The sequence below is a fragment of the Genypterus blacodes genome, unplaced genomic scaffold (assembly GCF_046128005.1).
Source record: "Genypterus blacodes isolate CSIRO-AG114 ecotype Tasmania unplaced genomic scaffold, CSIRO-AGI_Gbla_v1 ptg000053l_1, whole genome shotgun sequence".
In the NCBI taxonomy this organism is placed as follows: Eukaryota; Metazoa; Chordata; class Actinopteri; order Ophidiiformes; family Ophidiidae; genus Genypterus; species Genypterus blacodes.
Genome location: NW_027466865.1, coordinates 1,329,287 through 1,356,139, shown reverse-complemented (window position 1 = coordinate 1,356,139; position 26,853 = coordinate 1,329,287). Strand labels below are relative to the sequence as shown.

Below are 26,853 nucleotides of genomic sequence, written 5' to 3'. Positions count from 1 at the left end.
GAACTAACGCCATCTTGTGGCGTTACAAAGCCCCTGTGATACATTTTGTTCTATAGCAGAATTTACATGATATATTTTTATATGATAAATATTATATATATAATATTAACTAATATCCAACCGAAATATACTAATTTCCCAGTATTATTTTAATATGCTATAGAGGCGGTACTTGAAGGTTGTATTTCTGAAAGAAAAATGTAAATGGATGGAGACATTCAACCATTGCGCACGCTTTGATTTATGGACGGATATTTATGACGGAGAAATTTAATCATGATCAATCACAATCAACACACGCACACATGCAAACATCAAGAAAGGCTGACTATTTATCATGACACGTCTTGAATAATTTAGTTGTTCTAAGTGCAGTAGAATTAAAAGTGCGCAAATGATATAATGATATTGATTTTCAAAAACAACAATGGCAAAATGTAATCAGTTGCAATGAAAGGGCGACACAAATACAATCCATAATAATAATATACAACATAATAGCTTCTTTTTAAGGCCCTTATACAAACTGCGGTCAGATGCTTGCACGCAACCGAAGCTGTTTGTATCACGGGTGGGGAGAGATTGAATATAGGACAAACGCGTATTTGGTCAAGATTTGCACATTAATAAATAATAAACACGGACAGAATATGGTGACAGCGCTCCTGACGCGAGGGAGCGTGACGCGACTTCACTTGGCTCCGCCCTTTGCAGTGATTGGTTAGTTTGTCTGTCGATCATCCTCCACTGCTCCACACCGGAATCGCCATGCCAAGGGAGGGGCGGGGTTAAGGGCCGAGTGGGGAAAGAGCACACAGAGCGAGCTGTGTCAGCTTGGCAGCGGCTCCGGCAGGCGAGGGACCATCTAGGAAAAGCTTTGGCTTCACTTATATCATTCAGCTTTCAGGAATAACTCTCAGTTTCCTCTCAAAAAAGGTACGTAACGGCCTACGTGCTCTGTTTGGAAGCTGCCAGGTTGTTGTAATTTCCACGAATTCATTCCCAAAGCTCCGGGTTTACCCACCATCTCGGCCATCCAGACAGGAAAGTGCACGCGCTAGCTAAAATGAAACAGGATAGTCCGCTGTGTGAATTGGCTCTTATTCAGCAAACCGAGCGCTAGCCTGCTACACTGGCTATCCGGCAATGCAGAACAAATTCTTTCTAAGTCCCCGAGCGAAGGTTTCAGTGCTTCCAGTCGAGATTTTTCTTGGTTTGCTTTCGCTGGCAGGTCGTTGAATGAAATGTCATGTTGTATCCCGCGGGGTGGGGTAGCTGACGATAGTGCGGAAGGAAAACTTATCTCCGATAGATCCACATAGGCGGATACACGGAGGTACAACCGCGCCCTGTCCCCTGGCCTCTTCTCTTAATGTGGGCTTCACACACGGAGGGAGAATAATTCACCGAGCTTATAGGCTTTGGTCAGGCAATTCAACAAGATAAGCATGTGTTTGGCCATATCCATTTTGATCCAGATCTAATACTAATAAACATTAATATGATTTTTCATCCAGCTGCCAGGGTTTGTATTTGACCCAGTAACACAGTGGTATAGAGAGCATATGGAGAAGGGTCACAGTCCGAAAACCTCCTGCACACCGCTGCATGGATTGCTGTGTGTGAGAGGCTCCCATTAGCCCTACCCGGCTTGCGTGTTTGGACGTAACACGTGGGGAATTGTCGTGATGAAATGATTCAGAACCTGTGCAGGTGACATAACATGCTCTGCACGTTTAGCTTGAGGGTCAGTTAATAAGGAAACCTGCTATGCTCGGTGGCATTTGCACCCAAAGAGCACTGCTGCATTGTGGTGAGAGCTGCTGCTTCTTATTGCAGCACTTAGGAGCAAAATATGAAATATTAATTTCAGGAAGGGTCTGTTTTTTAACCCATTAACCTGGAAAATCAATATCTAAAGCACAGCACTGCAAACTTAACATTACCGTTAGAGATTGTAGCTGAAATTTAGATTAAAATAATTTCCTCATATTCCAGACTAGCCTTGTTTTCCATTCATTTTTGTACTGTATTAACAGCCAGTTGATGCCTCTTGGGTTGTGCAGTTCACAGTAAATCACACTATTGTGTGACAGTGGATTGCAGCATTTTCAAACCAGACTGCACTAAATGCATTTCATAATGAAGTGAATACAGATGTAATGTGTGGGATCAGACAACTAAATCAGAAGACGTTGCACCATAGACGATCTATTTTGATTAGATTGCTGTTGTTAATTATTGAGTGTATTATACATGTATTGTTGAAAATAGGAAACCTCACGCATCAGAGATGCAGCAAATGTTACACTGAAATACTCATGGGAAAGCCCTAGATTTTGAATTCATTGAATTAAAAAGTTAAAGAAATCAATAAATCTAAAACGTACTCCTTCCCCTCGCCTCTGCACTTCAGTTTTACTGGGCGGGTGGTGATACAAATAGACTGCTCTCTGACCCCTGTGTGTGTGTGTGTGTGTATGTGTGCATGCCAACACTGGCTCATTTGGTCACTTATGACAATAGTGCAGCTTGATTTGTAACGTCCATGGTAAGTGTGCCAAAAGGGCAATGTGATTTGCACATTTTGCCCCCCGTTTCTAACTAGGTTATTCGCTCCTGTGTGTAATGAGCTTTGGAGTCGTGGGAGTTCCCTCGCCCAGACTCGCAGTGCTATGCCGAGCAGGTGAAGGACCAACCTAAGGGTTTCCTCCCAGCCGCCCTGCAGTGGTGCTTCTGGTCGTGCTGCCTGGCAAGCTCTTTAGCTTTGCATAGCCTGACCTCCTATGGCTGAGCTCAGAGAGGAAGTGGGCCAGGAAACGGGGAAATTAAGCGTGAGATGCGAGGGAGTGTGGTTCATAAACACTCCAGCAAGGCATGGTGATGTGGACATAAACCCTGTTGTGTCTTTTAAACATATGAAGGAGGATCAAATATGTTTTAAATGTAATATATCTAATATTCAACCTCAGTGGTAGCGTATACGTTTGCCTTGTACCATTGCATAACCCATTTTCACGCCATGATTCACTAGTGTGCCTTGGTATCCAGTTGTTTTCAGCACTGCAACATGTTTGATGAATGTAATTGCTGATAACATATTGGATTGGATTGTTTTTTGTAGACTAAGCAATGTCCTGGTTATCAATGATCAGAATGTATTGTAGCTTCAATTGCGATATTTATCTACTTAAGGGTTTTTCAGTCTGCTTGAATAATCATCATCTGAGGAAAAAAGTGAATATTCCACCAGCGTTTTGACTTGACATCTTGACTGGATTCAGCCATGGCATTCCTGTTTTAACATGTTTGCCATACCTTGTGTGTGTGTTTGTCAGCTCTTGTCAGTGTAAGATGTTATCTCGGTCCGCATTTCGAGAAAATGTTCTGCCAGGATCGTTGTTCCTCAAATACTACAGCTTGAATATGCTTAGATTTTCAGATTGCTATCCTGCAGGACCGTAGTACAGAGAGTATTATGACGTGCTCAGCGTAGCCAGGGGTTGTTTGCATGTACCTGGAGGATCACGTGCGTCAGATCAGCGTTGCTGTTACTGGTTTACGAAGCGGAAACACAAACATGCAAATACAACTTGTAAACAGAATTACCTTTTCCTAATTACAGTACGTTGCACTTTACTGTTGAGTAATAATCAGCCCTCGATTTGTTAAACCACAATAAGCTGTTAAATATGTTAATTTTGTCTATATTCAGAATCGCTTCTCTTTCTGTTGTGATAAAGTTACAAACCAAATCAAAAATATTTACTTGAGGCTTGTCTGGAATTGACATCACAGATGAAGTTTGGATAGCCTTCCTTAATTTTCTCCAACCTCCATTTATGTGTGTTTTTCGAATTTAGCAACCCAGACAGATGCAAAGACGAGAAGTATTTTCTTCCATTGGTCTCTCCCACCCACAGCTGCCAACATCTGCTGAATTGAAGCAGTAGGTCATGTGTTGTTCGCTGGGGGAGGGGAAGCTCGTTCACCAGGAAGAGGATGTTTTTTAGCTCATATTTATATGACATAGCGTCATATTTCACAGTTTGTTCATTTTGAGCCAGAGTGGTTTTACTAGAGAGGTACGGGAAGACTTTGGAAGACGCTTTTTAGATACAAAAGCATCTCTTCTACTTGCATACACACACACACAAAATGGTCTCATTCAAATCTTGACTCCAAGCAACAATATTTAGGCTAAATCTGTTTGGGTTTGAGGAATGACGAGGGCAGCTCCTTCACCTTGGCCTAGCAATGTTGGAATCATTCGATTGGTCAACATCAAACGCGCTACACACTGTTGAGAGGCATCCACCGTCTTTTCCCAGATTACTGAGTTTGATTAGATCTGGTGATGGCTTTTGTCTGTCCGTGCGTCTGCAACACTTTCCCACTCTACCAAGTGTAAAAAACTTCAACATTCCATTCTCACACCACCGCATAATTGTATTGTGTTCAACCAGTATTTTGAATTAAGCAGAGTAAAGGCTGCACAGTCACTGGGGGGTGGAGAGGTGAAAACACGGCACCTTATCTCATTGTTTCAAAAAGCAGTGGAATGTAGCTGGAATCTGATTACAATGGCGGTGCGTGGCCTAGGTTACAGGAAGGGGATTTGGATGGCGTCTCATGCGGCCTCAGTGACAAAAGGCGAAAGACGGCCAGTGTATGGAGAGCACTGAGTCGTAGTGACTGGCTGATATGGCTGGCAAACAGGGGGAAAAGGCTGTCATCATTAATGGCTGCTATGCTTGTGTACAAAGTCACTGTAGAATATGAATATTTGTATTGTGTTTCCCTTAATTTTGCTTCACTCCCAAAGTTTAATTTATTCTCCTTTTTTTACATTGACACTTTTGTAACAGTTTTGTAATGTTTGTCATTATTCTTTGGTATTTTAAAGACAGAATAGTCCAACAGCTAGTTTTAAAAATAGCTGTTGGCCAGAGTTACTTCTTAAAAGTAACTGAACACACACTCTTGACTTCTGACCCGTCTGTGAACAGCCATTTCTTTCTTTAGTTTTATTACAAGGGTGGTGTTGTGTCATCGGCCCCGAGCTCAATCAATAACAAACCAGCTGGTTTACTAGCAGGCTGTCAGCATCTTTACTTGCACCTTAAAACACAGTAGCAGCCTTTGCTGCATTTTCACACTTGTGCCCCTTCTGTATCTGTCTCGTGTACGAGTAAAACAATTCCCCCTTTAGTTTCCTGGAAAGCCTGTGCTTTCCATCGTGAGGTATAGGTGAGTGGTGAACCCATCCCAACTTCATAAGTATGATGATCTAAACTCTTCCCTTATCACTTCAAGTCCTTATTGTAGTCGGTGTAGGATTGGTCTAATGACAGACACCGTTGGCACTTTCAGTTTTCCAGTCTCTTCCACAAAGCTGGGCAAATATGGGACCATTTACATTTGTAGCCTTAATGTGTGTCAGGCTAATCATTACAAGAGACCCACTTTTCGCCTGCAGAATGGTCAGTGGTGACAGATGTGGAATGCACTGTAGAGAACGATGAGTAAGACCATGTCACACTGGTCCCATTTCTCGTTGGTCATTTCCTCAGGCTCTCTGGTCTGACCCCTTCTGTCTCTGCACGTCAAGGTCAGCTTTGGTGGCTCGGGCCCATTAGACACACAAGTCCTTTCTTCACATGTGCCCCATGGGCTCGTGAGGTCTTTTTGTCTGAGTTCACACTGGTCTTGTGAGCCCAGGTCCCAGGAGAGTGTTTCTGGTCATCACAGTATTCTTCCCTCAGGATGTGTCTCCCTCTATGATCTACAGTATATCTGACCTTCTGACTGAACATTTAAATCATTGTATTTAAAATCCCAACTTGTGATGTTCTCCTCACATATTATTTGTCTACTGTTAACCAACCAGGTGGTCTTAAGTAAACACTACGAATTCATGGTCATGCTGAAAATATGTGTAGCTCTGGTGATTGTGTTTGATGCCAAGTCTGTGTTGGGACACGTTATCAGCATTGGGATTTGATTCTTTAGTCTTGAGCCCAGATCCAGCACTCCCCTACTACAACTAACACTGGTCTAATGTGCAGATGCAAGGCTCCTGGGATACATGTAGCGCACATGATTCGCCGCTGAATCTGCACTGGTAGCTGTACTGAGGGTGCAGAAGTTTTGAACAGGAAACAGGCTGAACTCTGTCAGGATACACAGGACCAGACATGCTCGCTCTCCAAGCCCCACTGTTGCATAATCAGCTGCAGCCTCACCAGATGAAATCTGACATGTGCATACTGGTATAGCCAAACCTTCTGCATAGCGGATTCAGTATCTAGGTTACACAATCAATGGAGCAATTTATGACTTAATCTTTATTACTTTGGTGCTAAAAGCCAGTTGCTTTTTTGCATAAACCAAATGAAATCTCCTTTCGGATTGATTTTTTTTTTTGCACTCACTGTTGTTCTTGGTTCTCCTTTATCTCCATGCACCAGGACCCCACCTGTTTATGGGTTTCTCGGTACAGATAACACCCATTTCACAACAACTGTGAATAACTGTGCAACTTATTTGTTATCTCCTAATGATTTGTAATTGTTTTATTGACTGTCTTTAACCAACATTTTGCAACCTGTTGACCAACAAGCACTTTGTGAAATGTGTGTGGTAATGCATATCAGCTAGTGATATTTTAGTTTAATTTCTTATTTGTGTGCTTCACATAAACAGGGATTGTGACACTTTTTACTTTCAGAAATGTTTAGTAGTTGTTGCTGTCAGAGTGCTTGGTCAGCAGTCTTGGTTGCAGCACATGGTAGAGATGAGGATGGTGTGACGGGGGCGTTTGTGTGAGCCCACGTTGACCTCAGAAACGCAGGGATTGTTTCGTTGAGGTACATAACTATTGTTACAACCCAACAACACATGAAGCTCGTCTACAAAAAACAATGTGCAGTTCAGTTAGAGATGAACAGAACCGATGGCCCTGGCAGTGTGGTAGCAGCATAGTTCACACTGGCCACTGTTAAGAATTCTCATTAAAATGGTATTGTGGGAATTGTTCTGCTTTTGTCTTTGCACCCGTCACATGTAGAGCCTACTCCTCTCCTACACAGCTCCAACACAACTCTGCTCATTAACATCCTCACCCTCATCATTTAAATACACCCCTGCAGTTTTCTCAGAGTTGGATGATCGGTCTGGTAGGCCCAGTGTAATGTCAATGGTTATTTTTCATGCTAAAATCCTTCCGGGAACCCTAAGCTTACAAATATTGACTGGCTTTGCTAAACGAGCTGTTTTTTCCCTAAACCTGCAGATACGAAATTAGTTTAACAGGTGTTTGCCTTTTTGACATGATAAGCACCATTAAAAGTTTATGTTTCTGGGTATGCCTTCCCATTAAATATAATGTTTCTTTCCTTGGCTAGTATTACTATAATGTTGCTAAGCAGCATGTCACTGTTACTAAACAAGCAGGAATTACCGGATAGAGATCAAAGTGAACATGGGGTGTGTTTGAGTAGACATTTTCTACTGGTACTGTGCTGCATTCTTTTTTTTTTTTTGCCACGCTGGCCTTTTGCCTTAATGTTGCTGTTGTGACTCATTGAACTTTTTGGAGACCTGTAAAGCTAAAGGAAATAAGGAGCTTGTAGTGAGGCCTGCTAAAAAAGCCATTAGGCATTCTACTGTTGCAGGCATGCAGAGGAGTTGTAACTTGTGCTACCTCTTCTGGTTGTGCGCCGAGGTCAAAACGTTGGCCCGGGCCGAAGTTTGACAAGCATAGATAATGACTAGCCAGCCACATATATGGCCTATATTGGCCCTTTGCTACATCAGAGGAAGACTGGTCAGTTAATTCTTTTTCCACTCCTGAATAAATTATTAGAGGTGTCATTAGTTACTTTTTACTTTGATCACAACCTATGTGTAAATAATCGACAACCTATGAATATGTTAAATAACCAGTAAGGACAGGGCTCAAATGGTCCATTTACTGTAGCCAACAGTCAACTTACCCTTACCCTTCAATACTTCTATATATTTAACATGTACTGTAAACTTGTAAAACAGTTTCTCAAAAGAATCCCGTTTCTAGATTAGCAAAGAGTCGCTTATCCGGTGGAAGAAAGAGCTGAATTCTTTCTAAAGGAATGACTGAATGAATGTGCTGTTGGAGGAGTTGCATTTAGTTCTCCTGACAACAAAGTTTCCCTTCCCTCTTTTCTTTCTTTCATATAATCTTTCTTTCTTTCTTTGATTTATTTACTTATTTTTGGACTTGATGTGTGGTCGGGCACATCATTGTTGGACAGAATTTCCATCACTAACTTAAGAATTGTGAGTGGAAATGGGCTAAATATGGCCACACTGGTAATGTTTTTGACACTGCATTGTTAAGACAGAATCTGCGGAAAAGGAAAATTTGGTCAAATCGGATTGTTTGATACACATCAGACGCCACTAAGAGGAAACTTTGTGTTCTTCTTGGTGGTCTGTCTTAACAAGGCGGTGTGATGGGTCCAAGCTGGCTGATCTTTTGTGTCACTATCTGTTTTGGGGTTTTGATTTGGCAGGTTTTTCTCCACTGCCTCATGCAACGGTTTGGAAAATCCCAGGATTGATAAACAGACAAAATCATGAGGAAATAGTTAAGTTCCCCTCCTTCCTAAATGCCGTCTTGTTTCATCTTTCTCAAGCAAACGTTTTGGTAAAGGTTATAGGTATAACCATAATGAGATTTCTACTCGTTATACAGGACCAATGCAGTTGTTTTAACATTACAGATGAGGCTGAAGTGTGTATTTAACAACCTATGTAGGGTTGTCAGTACATGCAGGAAATATGCTATAATCCCTTTTAAATAATTAAAGATTAAAACCAGTGTCCTGTTATTTTCCAAGCTTCAGCATTGGACCAAGCTGCATAAAGACCATTGAGGGTTTGCAAAGGTCAGATAAAAATAGCTGATTTATGTGTATTTATGTCTGTTCACATGTAGATTGTGTTCCAACCAAGTTTAGTGATACTGTATGATAGCGAAGATGTCCACAAAATCATCCTGGTTGCTTCTTGCGCATTTTCTGGCTGTCACTCAACTAAAGAATATTATCTCTTGCCACCTTAATGTAAAAAAGCTATTGTTGTGTCCAAGCCCTGTTAAGAGGAATCGGCAAGCACAGAAAGTCGGGATTTGACTCTAGCTGGAAATGTAGTACCACACTGCTCTGTTTATGAGAGGATTGGTAGCATTGAGTTGTTACAATATATGGTATTAGAAAGGCCCAATAAATGCATCAATCACTGAAACTTTTTATTTGAGACTTTGACCTTGACTGTGGAGATTGTAAAAATAATTGGCTTGGGAATCATTTGATCTCTTTAAGGGTGAGTTGGAAGATTAGTAGCCTCCCACATGTCTACAGGAAGAGCTTCCTGCTTCAGCTGAATCTCCTGTGCTGCCGGAAACATGCCGCTCACCCTCTCATACACTCTGACACACGCTCTCATTTGCGTACGCTGTGCTTTCATGTGTAAACCTGACTAAGGAATGTTGTCATGTCCTGTCAAAACGGCCCAGGAACGATTGGAGCATCACAAAACAACGCCCAGCGAGGAGCTTTTGCATTCTCCTAAGTCGCAGGTTAGATTCCCGCTCTGGTCATCAATCTCAATTTGGACAGGTTTCCATTATCTTTGGAAGTGGTTTGTTATTACAAGTTGAGCAGCAGGACTTGTTGCTTTTGAAATGCCTGTTTTCCCAAAGTTCTCGTGCCTGCCAGCAAATTCTTGTTTTGGCAAAATGTTCAGCTGAAGGATTTGTCTATTTTCCTTTGGAAATATACCACAGCCAAAGAGTTCTTTCAGTGTTTCGTGTAATATTTGGTACAGGTAACATGGAAACAAATCATGCATGTTTGTTGTGTTGCCATATTCCCTCTCTACCTTTGCATAATTCCATTCAAATATGGCACACTTTGCAGCCATTTTTAAATTGAATAAGGGAGGGAAGACACACTGCTTATGATCATGCCTGTGAAGGAACTCTAATATGGGTGATAAATGTGTTTCCTTTGGACTAAAGTGGAATCATTTACAGATGTTGCTCAGGCTGGGCATTATTGGGACATATTTCACACTTGACACAGATAATGATGCTGGATTCACTATGAATACAGCAATATCGCGAGACAAGTACAAGGGGCGTTAATGGTAGAAAAATTAATTTAACTTTCTCCCTGTGAGGCTTTGTTTATTCTATGAATACATTACTATGATGAAATGTTTATAAAGGACAATTGTTTTCCTTTACGAAATAGATTGTAATTTTGAACTGTAGTTGTTTGTTTTCTCTGCTTCAAGTGATTTTCAGCTTCAGTGGGCACACTGGTGATTGCAGATAATTAAAATCAAATATGAAATGTGTCTCTCGAGTCACATCAGTGCAGATGTTCAGATTCAGGAGTGCACATTATGTAGAAAAAGTTCATTCCAGTTCCATCGTTTTACTCATTCCGGACCTTAGTTCTGTACATATTCTTGGTAGTAAACATGAACGCATCCAGGAACCTTCAGGTTACAGTTTGCTAAGGGATAGCCACCAGAGCACCTGTTTGCTACAGGTTGTGTGTATTTTCACAAAACACAACCTTGAACAAACACGCCTACAAAGGAAATGTGTTCTGTAAAAAAGCTGACATGGTCTCAGGTCTGCCCTACTAAAGTCACAAGTTCTAAAGTAGGGCAGACCTATCTATGTTTATGTCTAAACTGTAGTGCACATACTCGTTGTCTCATCGTTTACGTTACCTGTGCCATGAATGGTCTACATTTAATTTGCCAACTAACGCTAAATCTTCCTCCCTGTTCTGCTCCCACAGATATGACGTCGAGACGAGTTGTACGACAGAGCAAGTTCCGTCATGTCTTTGGCCAGGCGGTGAAGAATGACCAATGCTACGATGATATCCGGGTGTCCAGAGTCACATGGGACAGCTCCTTCTGTGCAGTTAACCCCAAATTTGTTGCCATTATTATTGAGGCCAGCGGGGGCGGAGCTTTCCTGGTTCTCCCTCAGCAAAAGGTAAGTTTGAGGTCCAATTGTGATACGACAGTGTGCGTTTAATAAATTGAATTCAGTTAAATAAAACAACATCCACAAATACCTGTTAAGATAATTTGCCATTGACTATATCTAGATATGGATAAACTAGATGCTGTATGTAGAAAATAGTGCAATGAAAAGTAATGATGTAAAGCAAACCTCAAAAGTCTCTCAATAGTGGAGTTCCAGATGATGATGGTAAGAATATCATATTCTGTAGGGATCATTTTAGAGGGGAAAATCTTCTTCCATCTTCTTATGGTCAGTAATCGAATGAAGATAATGAAAGAAAGAGATTTTATTTGGACTGACGCGTCTGTAAACATTGTCCATAAAAGGAAGAGAGAGAGTTATGGTGCAAATGTTACCTCTGTGCTTGTTGTCAGTAACGGCGTATTTGCTCATTCTTTGTTGACTGTAAACACAAATTTCCATTACATGCAGGCCTGCTGACTCAATGTACCTCAGGATTGACATTTGCCAGAGGGCCGTTTCACACACCCGCATGTTGCAACAGAAACCACACCAAAGCCCCAGAGTGAACAGTCTCTCTGATCCTTGCCTCCATATAAGGGCTCTGAATTGCTCCACTCCAACTACAATTGCTCTCGGTGTAGGCGAGTGGTGGACGAGTGTTTAATCGTAAACATGTTAGCTGCACGAATACTTGCCCCCTCCTCTTCTGACCCCACTGTCATGATCGGCCTAATTATGGCGTAATAGATGGAGACTCGTTGAATCCATCAGGGGCTCTGGCATGTCCCTGCAGAAGCCCTTTGGGGGCGTTATGGAGTCCAGTGGTTTAGCCGTCCCAGCCAGGGTGCAGTGGCAGGTCCTGACACTCAGAGTGACATTAAGTACTGCAACACTGTTGACATACTCAACCTGGGCCTGTAATTAGTGCACACCCGTATACAAACGTGTCATCTGAGAAGGCTCTGGCATGGGGCACTGGATCCTCTGGCCTGTCATCACACAGCTCAGGCCTCTCAGCGCCTCATTCAATACAGAGCATGTAGTGGAAGTGGACTGGGAACTGGACTGGCTTCACACTCTTCATGCCCCCCCCCCTCTGTGTCTGTACATTCAATGAGCTGCCCTCCTTCTGCCATGTTGCAGTACAGTAATGGTGTGTCTACGGAACAAAGTGTGCTTTCAACACTAAATTAAAAGTTGAGGGAGACTGAGATCTTACTGTGGAGATCAAAGCCCGAGCAATTTCCTTAAGTGAGAGATTTGAAAAAAGCTCTCTTTATTTTAGCTTTTAGATCTACCCACATATACGCTGGCAGGCGTGACGTACACTAATGGCCGAGATAGAGTATTTCCTTCTTCTTAACAGTCGGTGCATTTGATGAATGGGGAATTCCATTTTACCTCTGAAGTATGCTGTTTGTGTATGTATGTGTGTATATTATGACTGTATACCACAAGTAGAATTTCTGAAAGCTGTAAAAAAAAATAAGCAAGAGCATCTGTTTAAATCACAAAATGTAGGAAATTATTCAGAATAGTTATAATTTTCACATTATGAACATGATTCCCTGTGGATGTTTCCACATTGAAATTTTACTGCTTATCATGACTTTTCAGAGCTTAACTTTGGGGCATTGTGTGAATTATTTGTGTGGTTTTCACTGAAGTTTGCCTTTGCTATGCTCGAATGAATCTTTTATGAGCAACGCAGGTTCATGGAAATCTCCAGATAGCTTCAGCAGGTTGTTCAGTTCTCCTACATGGGGTCAGTCTGTTCCTGCAGACAGCATGACATTTTTAATACATTAAATATTGATTAAATAAATAAACCAGTATTGTTGCCTCTGATGGGCATTACTCAGTTGTAAGCCAGGGAATCACTCTGCTTTTTCCATGGATCATTGCCCTTGTACTGAGACTCTGCCTCACACTCAGCCCTTTTCTGTTGCTAGATCTCTACCTGATCGCAAGGAAGCTTTGATTTATTTGGGTCTCATTAAATTTTTGTTGCAAGCTCTCAACTCCCCCCCCCCCACCCTTTCCTCCCCATCCATCCCTAATGTGAGGGTGCATCTGGCTGGCTAACCCATCTGCCATGCTGTGCTGGTCCGAGTCTGTATGGGGAACCAGCTGCTCGGGGGGCCTTTGTCCCGTGCTTATTCCCAGCCCAGCCCTTTGTCGTGACCACACTCTGGCTGGGGGGGGGAGGTAAAAGTGTGATGCCCCTTCCCCCCTTCACAAATAAGCCATATGAAAATGCACTGCCTTTGTTTCAGTATTACTAAAAATGGAAGAATGTTCATGTTGAAATGTCCAAAGGCCTTGTAAAGATGTTTTGGCTTGTTGAGGTGTCCCCCTTTTTTTGTCCCATTTATGCATCTGGACATTCAGAGCAGAGGTTGATGGCAAGGATCTGTAACGTGACCCCAGATCTGAGTGTCTTCTATATGAGTAGTCAACCAGTGGAGTCTTCTCTTTGTGTGACTGAGAAGCGTGAGGTTAGTGCGGCAGGACAGCGTGACTCAGCACAGCCCTGCGTATTGTTGCTTCCTCCTGTCAGAAACTGGGGATTTGTAGAGAGGTCATCTGATGTCCAGATGAACACGTCATCCCCTTTCCTCATGCTTTCGGTCTCCTTCCATTCTCTTTTCTTAGCTGGATGCCCGCTAATTTATTCCCTGATTTCCATATGAAGGAAGCTGTGGGAATGAATGCAGCAAGTGTGCAGTGAAACACTCCTGATAATTCCTCTCCCTCGGTCTGCCATAGCACAGTTGTGATTTATATACCTTTTCCATACGTACATCCCCTATTTGATCGCTCTAAGCATGACATTGTTATACTCTCCTCGGTGTCTGTTGTGCCTCTCAAGCCGTCCACATATTTTTGTCTCTGTTCAGAGCGCTTGTCTTAAGTCACTGTGAAAACTGTTTCACCATTTGTTTATTAGATGGATTGTACACATACACATGATACACAAACTGTGTGTTGCCTAGTGTAAAGGGCAAATAAGCTTCAAACACTTTGTATAGAAACACAATCACATTTGGAGTGTGTTTGATTTGGATTCTCTCCCTCAGTCCCCCATTCATAGCAATCTCTGTGTGTGTGTGTGTGTGTGTGTGTGTGTGTGTGTGTATGTGTGCTGGGAGAAGCACATAATTTCTCTCATCCACTGGTTTGGCTGCAAGTGAAGCTGTGCTCTCCTCTCCACACACAAGTAACACAGTGGCCATGCTGGGTGTAAGGGGTCTTTCCTTATACGTTGGTCATATTGTGCTCTAAAACCTCTATACTGCTTAGTTGCCTCTGCCTTTGCCACTTTCTGCCGCTCACTCTGCTGACTGCAGATTTTACCATATATGGTCATTCACTGCTCCCTGCCTGACAGCGTTCCAAGACCATTTCCTCCCTGTCCTGCCATTGGTTGCTTCATGCAGTGCCGGTAGACATGTGAATTCTGGGATAGGCCGAAATAGGAAGAGCTGCCAGAACTGGTTTTGAAGTAAATGTTGTCTCTGTCACATACATGCTCGCTGTCTCACTGTGTCCTAAAGCAATAGCAACATACGTATTTCTATATATAATGATAATGGTTGCCTTATAATATCAATGGTCATTTATTAGTTTGTCAAATAATTGCGGGGTCTGGACTGCACCCCAGCGTACACTAAAGACAAGGAAGGTATGGAGACAGGAAAAGGGGCTTGACTGCAAGGACGGTTACGCTGACCAGACAATAGATCTGTGTGTTTTTTTTAGGCCATGGTTGAATGTGATGACTCTGTATCCTGTAGATCTGCTCTGTGTTAGCTGCATAGTAGCTAGCCAAGTTCATACATGCACAAAAGAATGCAGATGTATTTTTAGGTCCCTGCAGCAACCACTGCTTAGGATCTTTTCCAAAGAAACGGCATGAAGATAGATAACGGGAACCTTTAGCACTTTTGTTTTTTTTACGAAACCTATTTTAATAGAGGCAAGATAAGATATTGACCTTGATAAGATTGTGATAAGATACACCATATCAAGCAGGAGGGGAATTTTCTTCATTACAGCAGGACGGGTCAGAAGTAAATAGGACAACAATATTTGCATACTAATCACTCTGGGCTCTACCTGTGTCATCGGCTGTGAACAAATACCACAACTAATGATCCCTTTAGCCTGAAGGGAAACACCTTGTCTTTGAGTAGTCTATTGGCAAATGATGACTTAATTATACTGCAATTTTATATTGACAAGAAATGATCCTTACAATTTCAGCAGCTCCAAACATTTCATAATGGCAATTGAGCAACCTGTCTGGAGCGTGTTCGGAAATGCTGGGCTCGTCTCAGGAATGAGCTGACACTGTTGGTAAATCCTCAATTGCTCCATTAAATAGACATTTTGCAATCACCACGTACCAGAGAGATGCACTGCATTTCATCTATAGTGTGGCTGTAGTATCTCTAGGTTGTCACACAATCAGCCTGTTGTGTGCTGCGCTGTGTTGTCCCTCCCCTGTCATTGAGGTTGTAAATCATAGGCCAAAGTTCCGGGTTTGACAACACTGCTGCCACTACAGCCTCGGCTGTTTGTCACGACCGTGCAGATGAAGTGATTTGTAAAAGTGGAAATTTCCATGGAGCCGTAAGCAGCACTGGCCAGCATGCATGGAAGACCTTTGAGTGGTGTGCATGTGTGAATCACATGTTGGGCTCCAAGGGAAGGAAGTGTGCCGTCCTTGTGTGAATGAAAAGAGGGCTCACTCTTGGCTTTTTGGAATGTGCTCCATTTCCATCATCTTTTCTTCAGTGTTGTAGTTATGTGCATTGTATCTTCAGCTGTGTGATTCACTCTTATTTTGTGTAGCCTTACTGGTTGCTATGCAACTGGTTGTGCTCTTGGCGTAAGGCATTCTTTTCGAGGGATAAAATTTCTGTATTGTAGTTATGGACATGTTAGGTATCTGATTGCTGAGAGAGTCGCCTCTGTTGGTGTGTGTGTTTCACTGAAGCTGTTATTTTCTCTTTACCTGATCACAGTTGCCTCACTCCTTCAGTCCCTAATCTTACATTGACATCTCCTCTAGGTGTGTTGCTTTGGTGATGATCACAGGTCACGTTGCCTTGCTGGTTTTAACCCTTTGTTAGTAGTTTGTAGCTTTTGAAAGTGTGATGGACAGACTGTTAAACATTAGCTTACTTTAAAATATTGCATTGACTGCACTGGTCACTTGCGTACAGTATCACCCTGATCTGCTAGTTCTCCATCTTACTGTCACAGAATGTATGCATAGGTTTTGTATTTGTAAAAACTATGAAGTATGAAGTAGCAGAACTCAGTGATGCTATACAGTGAAGAGTGAAGTGAGTGGGAATTGGATAGAGTCATTTTTATGTTATCAGCTCCTGCTAGTAGACTTGAGGCAAGATCCACTTCAAACTGATGGAATCCTTAATTGTGTAAATAAGACACAGACACCATTAACACCTCCAAGGGTGCAATATTTGACACCCTGGCAGCCCCTCTGCTCTCATTAGTCATAGCCATACCAGAGCTGCCTGGACAGAGGTGTGGAATGTAAAGAACGCCGAGCTCTCTGCTGAAGTGTCTGCCTGTGGCCAGAACGCTTCTCTGCTCTGCCCTAACCTGCTTCGCTCTGCTCAGGTTGACCAGGAGGTCAGACTTCAGAGCTTAGCTGCAGTGCCACTGAGCTGCACGGTTCATTAACACCAGCCAACTGTAAAAGTCAACATTTTTCTGGCTATATTTTCAGTCTCATGTGAAGTGGATGATTAGAAATAGGTGAATATTAAGGGTACCGTACATGTTTTCTAGCAGGTCTGAAATGGCGTTAAGTATGAGACGTGTTTACAAGTGTCAAACACTCAGAGCCTTGAGGTCTCCGCAGCGATCGGCCCCTGTAGGGCACATGGTCTTAATCTTGGCGGGCTCTGTCGAGCAGACGTCTGTGAGAACAGCCTTCATCAGCGGGAAATACCAGACTCAATGTTGGACTGATTATTCTTGCACACATTGTGCGTTTGTCTGTTGTGCATTAAGACAAGTTACGTGGTGTGTTTTGTAAAACACAGACACATACTGTATCTTTTTTAAGAAATTCTTATTTTGGCAATGAAGAGAAAGAACTAAAATGTAGGGGCAGTGAAGTTGGAGAATAGATTGTATTTGTGCATAAAAGACATGAATGTTGAAATTGTTGTGGTCTAATGTATGGGCTAGAGAGCAATAATGTTCTTAATAATCTTATATCATTAGGTGTAGATGACATTTTCATTGATTCCCATGTTTTGTGCTTTTTTTCTAAGGCGCAGCTGTGCTTTTACGATCAACAGTGATAATCTCGTATGTTGGCCCACCCAGGTCACACACACTCCTTTATTTCATTCATGAACCACAAGTACTGTTGCAGATTGTCAGCGATGTTGTTTATTTCAGGTTTAAAGTATTTAGTTGCTGCACCTGCTCATCCCTCCGTGTCCTTCCTGCTCTACATCCTTCTGCTAGCCGCTTTGGGAAATCAGTAATGCATCAGACATTACATCCACCCACCTCCTATTTAAAGGTTGTGTCAGGTGACTCATACCAGATAATGTCACATATTGTAGATATAGATATGAGTCATGTTACTTGATGTTCAAGGTGTGTTCAAGAGAGGGCGAGGTTTGTGTTTGGTTTTTTTTCTTTCTCACTGTTTAGTCTCACAAGCTGGACTTTAATCGTTCAAATTGGGAGTTGGCGTATGTGTCACAGCTCGGCAGTCAGGTGTTTTTATACCGTCTTGGGTCTTACTACGACTTGTAAAACTATACAGCCATCATAGGCCTGATTTGACCAAGTAAGCTAAAGCTTGTATTTAGTCTCACCAAATATGGACAGACCCTTGAGATGTGAGTCATGTTCCTTGGTGATAGCAAACACACCACTGCAGATGTCATGGCAGCTGGCATGAAGTTCCCCTGTGGCAGAGAAATGACTCCGATGGAAATCCTGAATAGCGCTCATATCCTGAACCGTCCAAAGGGTAGACCAACGTGCTGTCTCTCCACCTCAACCTACTGTATTAAAACCCTACTGAAGTGTATTCAACCACAGAGTACACATTAAAATGGTTCCATTCAAACTTTCTCCAGAACAGTCATAGTGAGCAGGATCTGCTCCATCGGTTTCAGGGGGGAAAAGGAAAATGACAGTAAGGATTGAACAGTTAAATAGCACAGTTCACTCTTTCTAAGTTAAAGTAAGGAGCTGTGTAATACTACACAGTAAATGTATGCTATCAAGTGCTTAGTGATGTCACCACTGCATTCCCGATCCTTAATTATTACGTGTGGTCCAATATGGATACATTTCGGCATACTTCAGTGTTGTACACAAATAACCCCCGAGCCTTGTTTTGGCTCAGTGATGTAATGACAAAATCAGGCGGATGAATCTCAGACTTTCCCCTGTGACAACTTTACATGACCGTTATTTTCTACACACTCGCACACTCTTCTCTTGTGTTCTGTTGTGACTGACTCACATACAGATACATCTACTAACGGTGTGCTCGAAATGAACTCGGGGTTTCTTCTTCTTATCAACTCACAGTGTCTTTAAAACAGCAGGTAACTCTGTCCCAGAGGACGTGTATAATGCTGAATCTAATTCCATTCTTGACTGTGTTTTGGATTGGTGAACAAGAGACAATTTCAAGTAGAGTTCAATTTAAAGTTCAGCTGACCAGCTTGCACAGACAGACCAGACCATTTTGCCTGTGTGGACACGCCAAATTTGATTTAGTTCAGAACATACTGTCAGCATGAACCTATAGCTCACTGTGTGACTTTGCAGGATTGTCCAGTGTACTTGATTGGGTCTGTTTGGATCAGTGATTCCTTCTTCCTCATGAAACTTTGACAATAACAGCTGAGCGATACAGTTTTTGCACTGTTCCCTGTATAATGACAGAATAGCTGTGGGCAGTGACTGTTCTTTTTTTCTATTAGGAAGCCATTATGCTTTAAATAGGGCTGCAGTGGCCGGACTCTTTCCACAGTAGGTGACATCATCTGTCCAGACCTGCGGTGGTGCTTGGAGTCAACAGCAAAGAATAGGGTGTGTCTCAGGCACCCCGTCCACTGTGGAATGAGTTTGCTCAAACACCATGAAGGAGGATCACCTGATGCTCCTTGCTCGCAGGAGTTCAAATCCAATTGCAGACATATTCTAGAGAAACAACAGATATTTGTATGGAGGGTCCTATGTGTTCTCCCTATCTCTCTCTCTCTCTCTGTGTGTGCATTGAAGTAAAGTATACAGAAATTGTATGCCAGCAAATGCTTAATGATGTCACCACATCATTCTTTAATTACTATGTGTGTTCCAATAGTGGCTAAATCTAATCTCCACATACTTCTGTATCATACACATAACCGCCCTCGCCCTGTTCTGGCTCAGGGATGTAGGGACAAAGTCAGGCGGATGAATCTCAGACTTTAGCCTCGGGTGATTAATCTTGTTGTAATTTCTTAAGAGGCCGTGTAATAAGACTGAAATTTAATTTTGGCATGTCCGCAGCACTGGCCTGAGGTTTAGTGGGATTCAGCCTTCTGCTCTCAGCCGGGGTGCAACGTTAAAGCCGATGACAAAAACGAGCCTCGTTCCTTGTGCAGATATTTGTGCAGTTCAACCCAAACGGATACATACACAATACGGACTGGGGGGGGAAATCTTAGGAGTGATAAATGTGATATAACAAATTTAACTCTGACTAACAAAACCCACATTTTCCCCTTCCCCATTTTTAGATTGTGTGTGTGTTCCTGCAGCACGGATGACGTCCTTTGCACAGGTCCAGGCTAATCTCATTACTCTGTGCCGTTTGTCTTTACAGACCGGACGCATTGACAAGTCTTACCCCACCGTGTGTGGTCACACAGGCCCTGTGTTGGACATTGACTGGTGCCCCCACAATGATAATGTCATTGCTAGTGGCTCAGAGGACTGCACAGTGATGGTAAGTTTCTCTGCACCTTCCAAACCTCGTCTCAGAATACAGACAATCACAATGAATCCTGGGAGCCAGGGATTGGTGCAGGCCATACCCTCTGGATTAGATTAGGCTCAAATATGTGTTGTCCAAATCAGAGCTGGGAGTGGTTTAGCTGTTTTTATTGGGCTGAGGTCACTGTTTGAGGCTGTTGCTGTACTTTCCTTCATATGTCCTTATTTGGTTTATGAAAGGGGGATCAGTGTATGTTGCCTATTTGGGTATGTTATGGCCACTTCCTCACCTGAAAGGGTTATCTTTCTGTTAAACAGAGCCTGAATCAGTGTAGTTTTTATTTAATGTTTGCAGAGATTAGTCAGGAAATGATCAGAGGCACCATTACTGGCTTTCTGTTTCCAATGACATTTCTCTTCTTAATGGTGTCTAGTCATTCTTCCTTAAGCAATGATGCATGTGTCATGTGTCATGTGTGTCGACCCTGGAGCAACAGTCACTCCAAGCTACTGGTGTGTTGGGTTGTCAAATCCCCTATCTCCCAACTTTTGAAGTCTTCATTGTCAATGAATTAGCAATGCTCAGTTATGATAATAACAATGCTTACACTGTCAGTAAATCATCTGCTGTAATTTACTACTGCATTCTAAGTCACTGCTGCCCCCATCAGATTGTTTTGAGTAACTGCCATTTGGCGAAGGTTCATTTTGAACACACTTTAATAAATGGTTTCCAGATTCCACAATTGTTATTTAATTTGTTATTTATTAATTTATTATTTAGTGAAATTCAGGCTGTTTTCTATCTTTATACTTGAATGTGTTCATATGTTGGATAGGTGTGGCAGATCCCTGAGAATGGCCTGGTCACCGCCATGTCTGAGCCGGTGGTGGTGCTGCAGGGCCACTCCAAGCGGGTGGGCATCATCGCATGGCACCCCACAGCACGCGACGTCCTGCTCAGTGCGGGTAAGAGCCTTCTCTCTGCTCTACAACATACAGTCTCAGAAATCCTGTTGTCACCAGCCTATGTGATACTTCAATGTGTGTTTTCATCAAGGCGGCATACTGGATCTGCATTCATGCTCTGTTAAACATTGTGCTTTTACCAGGTTGCGACAACCAGATCATCATTTGGAATGTGAGCACAAGTGAGGCCATGATCACCCTGGAGGACATGCATCCTGATGTCATTTACAGTGTGAGCTGGAACCGTAATGGCAGCCTCATCTGCACTGCCTGCAAGGACAAGGCCATACGTGTCATCGACCCCCGCGAGGAAAAGATTGTTGCTGTGAGTTCTCACCAAGTTGTCACCTTCAAATTAATGAGGAAACAGTGAGGGAACACTTTTACACAGTTTTTCAAATTTCATCTAACACAAAGGGAAACCTTGAATGTGTAAAAGACGACAAAAGATAACGATAATACGTCAAAATGAAAATGTACTGTAAACTCTATGATAAGAGCTCAATTGAACTGGCTTAAGTCCCTCCGATATGGAGGTACAGTCTTTCCCTGGAAAGAAAACAAGAAATCCTTGATGCTTGTGGTTTTGGCAGTTGTGACTTGACAGCACAAGCGTTGTGTTGACCTTCAAACTGCCTTACAGGAGAGGGAGAAGGCACACGACGGTGCTCGACCCACGAGGGCCATTTTCCTGGCTAACGGGAACATCTTCACAACAGGTTTCAGCCGCATGAGTGAGAGGCAGCTGGCCCTGTGGAACATGGTGAGCAGCTTCTCCTATGGTGACCGTACTACACCAGTATAACAAATTAAGATTAAACCTTTGTTCATTGCAGTGAAAGAAACTCTACTGCTATAACCACTGTAACATCTGAGCTAATGATCACTTCCTCCTTTTTCAGACTCATAACCTCGGGGATTCATGATTCCTTATGTGTGATTAATCCTTGTGCTTCATTTGTAGGATAACATGGAAGAGCCCATTACTGTTCATGAGATGGACACCAGCAACGGAGTGCTGTTGCCCTTCTATGACCCAGATACCAATGTGGTCTACCTTTGTGGAAAGGTAATAAATGTCAATGCACAACCATTAAGCAATATACTCTTTGGATTTCTGTGACAGTATTTCTTGGGTGTTTGACAGGGTGATAGCAGCATCCGCTACTTCGAGATCACAGACGAGGCTCCGTTTGTCCACTACCTCTCAACTTTCACCACAAAGGAGCCCCAGCGGGGGATGGGCTACATGCCCAAGAGAGGCCTTGATGTGAATAAGTGTGAAATTTCTAGGTAGGTTTAGCAAGGTGAATGGTATGTCCTTGGCCATGATAGCTACAATAAATTGCATTCTCTGTCTATTTCGGCAACCATTTTTAGTGTGTAATTCTTAGCTTCACCTCTAGGTGGAGGTATTTATTCATGGCATAAACCCTAAAATTCTTTGCATGTGTTGATTCTCTTGTGTAAACATTTTCTGAATTGTGAAAATCAGTGTGAATTTGGTTTCTAATTTGATTCTATTTGGTTAAAAGGTTCTTTAAGCTGCAGGAAAGGAAGTGTGAGCCCATCATCATGACCGTTCCTAGAAAGGTGAGCCCTCTTTAATGGCAACTTCACACTCTCGGTCTTGAATCAGTTGGTTGAATCTCAGGCTGTGTCTCAGACAGTGTTACCCTAACAGCTGTCACTCTGTTCCTCCCCTTCAGTCGGACTTGTTCCAGGATGACCTGTACCCAGACACAGCTGGACCGGACCCTGCTGTGGAAGCTGACGAGTGGTTCGAGGGCAAGAACGGGGATCCCATTCTCATCTCCCTCAGAAACGGCTACGTCCCGGGCAAAAACCGCGACCTGAAGGTGGTCAGAAGGCCTCATTCGAACAAGGTCCCCAAGGACACAGAGAAAACAACCCCTGCCAACAAGTCTGCCTCTCCGACACCATCAATTGTAAGTTTGTGGAGTGACTCTCAATGTACTGCTGGCAGGTACTAATGATCTGACTCAATGTGCAGCAGTGACAAATGTAGCCCAAGTCGTATTCCATCAGTAGGGGTCGCTACAGAGACAGGATATTTTACTCCCAGCACTTTTATTTTTATTTATGGATTCACTAGACACCAACATACCTCTGATTCTGCTTGTGACATCCAGCTTAATTTCTTTCCTCCTCTCTCTGTCATTACCTCTGCTCCCTGCTGGCCGTGTCTCTATGTAGCATTCAGTGTTTGGAAGACAGATTGTATATTTACGTAAAAAGAACCATGGCAGGCTGCTGGCTGACTTCATGAGGTGGTTTGTAGATGTTGTAGATGTTGTTCAGCCCACTCTGACCCACAAACTTGGGTCCGTTGCTGCTGCTCCGGGTGCCTGCTGCTGGGCGTCCTGCCGCACCTCGCCCACAACACAGCCACTCCGCCCCTGGACCCAACCCATGCATCTGTCTCCGCGCAGCTCTAGCCTGTAATCACGGCCCACTGGGCTCCAGAGCAGCCTGCTGGTGGAGCATTAACCCCTCAGAACACCAGGGCCTGCCACATGGCATGAACCGTCCAGACTCTTGGTAGTGTCTTTGGGGAACGACATTTTCGTTTACCTTTGCACAAAGATACTGATGGTGATAAATGTGGCTGTAGGTGTGTGTGTTATCAGTTTATCATAGACATATCTTGTGCCTTTTTACCGCAGAAATCTGAAGACAAGCTGGAGGAGATCTTGAAAGAAATCAAATCCCTCAAGGATCTGGTCAGCAGTCAAGAGAAGCGAATCATCAAACTTGAAGAGCAGATGTCCAAAATTGCCATTTAAGGACCCTTTACCCAACCCACTACAATTCAGGACGTTCCATTGGCTGGGGGGTGGGCGGGACCAGTCACTGCCAATATCAATGACGTCTGAGGCCTGCCTAGCAACGATCCCTAGCAACATTCCAGACAAACTTTTTCTTAGCCAGCCCCTAACACTCAGTTAACACAGGTGGAATGAGAAGCACGAGCGGCAACGTTCACCAAATTCTTACTTTTTGTCGACAAAAGAACTGTTTTCCTTTTTATTCCGTGTCATTCATTTTGATGTTGTCTACTTACACTTACGACCATCTGTCTAACACATTTTTTGTTGTTTTAGAAATATGGTCCAGAAAATAGTAATGTGAAGAAGCCCCGTTCACTCTATGCCCAAATGATTTTTAAATAGGTGTCAGTATTTCATGTCCCTGTGCCCAATATATTCTGTTGCCAAATTTAGATTTTTGTTTACACGTCTTTGACAGTATTCTTTCTCTCTTAATGGGAAGATTCAACATGCCAATGGTGAAACTGGTTATGGTTATGCAAGGAGAGGAATTTCAGCGGAATTTTGACTTGATTTGCAGTGTGCAGTAACACTGAGCTGCCACAGTCTGCAGCCCTCACTCTCACAGACACTCACTAAATGACAATTCTAGCCGTCTGCTGAAGCTACACACACACGTATTCCTACAACATTCCCTTCTAGTCATTCCAGCTGAAACAATTGTAGTTGAAAACATGCATTCCTATCAATGGCACTCTAACAAAACACACTGTGGACTTACTGCAGTGCATTTCCTCTCTGTAAACACAACCGGTAGTGGCTGGTTGTCAGTGACATCTACGTGCTCTCCTTGTACAAACCAATACTCCGCTTCTCCAGCATTTCTGCACAAAATGTCTTTTCGAACCGATGTTGCGAGAGGTCCGGCCACCACCCTCAATGTTTGTGTCCGTGGGCATGTGTTCTGCTACACACTGAGCGCTCAAAGTGTCGTGGTATTATTTTGCAGGAATGAATATGAAATCACGTGGAATAATCTCACTCCGTGCGAGGTCGTGTCCAAAACATTCCCGATTGAATTTTGAAGGCTGTCAGTGTGGGCAGACATGTGCCCTCGCGTCTTTGGCATTTTGTGTGTCTGTGGTGAAGATGTTCCAGCTTTGTTTCTTGTGGGGGTTGGTTAGGAAATGGACTCACAGTAGAATGTCCAACACTTGCCTATAAGTTCAATGAATTGTGTAGTTGGGTTTCTTGTTTCGCCTGTTTCTTGTTCCAGCTGTGCTTATATCCCTCTTAGCACTACCACATCTTGGATTTTAAATGGTTCTTTCTCAGATCCCTCAGATCAGTTTAATCAATTTGTAAATCGAGGAAGCGGTGGCTGGGTCCAGTAAAAGCTGAGCTGACGGACCTTCCGGCTCCGCTTCCTTGAGATTTTAGTTTTTATTGTATCCCCGAGGGACGGTGAGACGGGTAATGGTTCAATCTGTTGTTTGCCTTTAATATTTGTTACCACTGTAAAGACCTGAAAGTGCCATAGAGGTGACCATGGAAGTGTTTGTAAGGGAGTGCGTGAGTAGTTTGATAGGCTTAGATTTGATAGGTGCCTGTGTTTAACATCCCGTTAACATGCTATACTGATCAATGGACTCTGTCTACAAGCTGTGTAAGCCACCTGGATGACCTCAATTTGTCCTCCAATCCCATCCCAAAGGACACTGGGCAGCATTTGTGGTTGAGTTTGTCAGGAGCTTTCCCCGAGTATCTCATAGTAAGCGCTCGCACACTTTGATACTCTCCACAACAGTATGGGTATTAGTCAAACTTCCATAGTGTGGATTTTTAATAGCAATGTTGGCACAAGCAAGGAGTTGAGGAATAGTAGTGAATAGCTATCCAAAGGGACACTGTAGGTTGGAGAAATGTGCAGTTGATCGATTGATGTATGTTTGTAATAAAGGCGTAGAAACTGAGTGAAAGCTGTGTAAATAACATGACAAGATTTTTTTTTTTTTTCGTTTTTTTTTTTCCTCTTCCTTTTTTGTTTTGTGGTTGTGCTAAAGAGGGTATTTTTGTGGGAGCTGAGTTCTGGTGGGTTTTAAATGCTTCCCCTCATCTGCATTCCCTGCACCTTTGCCATAAAGCGTCATGAGAAAAGCAGAGCCTCTATTAAGCTGCAGGTATCAATATCACAAGTGAGAAAATCGGAAGAAAACAAACCAGGATGAAACCTCATGTGGAGGACTGCTCGGCATTTTCTTCATTATTCCTGCTTCAAGTATCAAACATTGAGTATAAGAAAAATTAATAAAGAATTTTTAAAATGGACTGTTTGTTTAGTTTTGATTTGGTGAATGTGCTGCTGTGTGAAAATGTGTTTCATACTGAGCCCACATGTTGTGAGTATTTTGGTAAAGAAATCATTTCAGCTTAAGGTTTTACTCACTGAAACTAAACAAGACAGCAAATAAGCCTAAATCTTCATTAAAATGGAATTAAAAATGTTTTGATTTACCCATGGAGATGTACTATGCTACTGATATTACAGAAATAAGTTACCTTTTAGGATTTGATACATTCATAGCTTGTCTATACATTTATCCCAGTTATAAAGCAGCTAAAGACAAAGAATCTGACTCCATTTTACTCTTATGAATCTTACAGAAAACTACACCTCAAAAATGTACAAAGAAGCCTGGAACAGCCACCAATATCACAGCAACACCCACTTATCTAATAATGCAACATGTGCATGACGAGTCCCAAATAGATGCTCCGTGTATAAGAGTTGCATGCTGAGATAAGTTCATGTTCATTTTGTACACTTTGGGATGAAAGGCGTGTTTTCTCTGCTGGTCCCGTGTGCCCCTATGGACGCAGGCTGTAATCAAGGGGACTTAATTAGAGAGGTCTCAGTGGGAGGCAGAGAAGTTGTGGGACTCGCCCTGGAAAGTATAGAAATACCCACTACCAGTGCCGGCCCTACATAAAGAGCGACATAAGCAGCTGCCCAGAGCCCCCGGGATAATTTACTCA

At 42.8% G+C, this 26,853-nt stretch overlaps 1 protein-coding gene across 1 annotated transcript; it reads left to right on the top strand.

The window, feature by feature from the left end:
* The first annotated feature begins 784 nt into the window (after positions 1-784).
* coro1ca (coronin, actin binding protein, 1Ca) lies at positions 785-25,635 on the top strand. Its single transcript, XM_076150769.1, has 11 exons — positions 785-936; positions 10,860-11,062; positions 19,947-20,069; positions 20,896-21,025; positions 21,169-21,350; positions 21,669-21,788; positions 21,990-22,094; positions 22,173-22,318; positions 22,561-22,618; positions 22,735-22,974; positions 23,713-25,635. The coding sequence occupies exons 2-11, from the start codon at positions 10,862-10,864 to the stop codon at positions 23,830-23,832; spliced, it is 1,425 nt and encodes a 474-aa protein (XP_076006884.1). The 5' UTR covers positions 785-936; positions 10,860-10,861; the 3' UTR covers positions 23,833-25,635.
* Positions 25,636-26,853: the final 1,218 nt, after the last annotated feature.

Coding starts and splice junctions, on each gene's coding strand:
- coro1ca (XM_076150769.1), top strand. CDS start 10,862: ATGACGTCGAGACGAGTTGTACGACAGAGCAAGTTCCGTCATGTCTTT. Junction 11,063..19,946: donor TGGTTCTCCCTCAGCAAAAG/GTAAGTTTGAGG, acceptor TTGTCTTTACAG/ACCGGACGCATTGACAAGTC. Junction 22,095..22,172: donor TGGTCTACCTTTGTGGAAAG/GTAATAAATGTC, acceptor GGTGTTTGACAG/GGTGATAGCAGCATCCGCTA.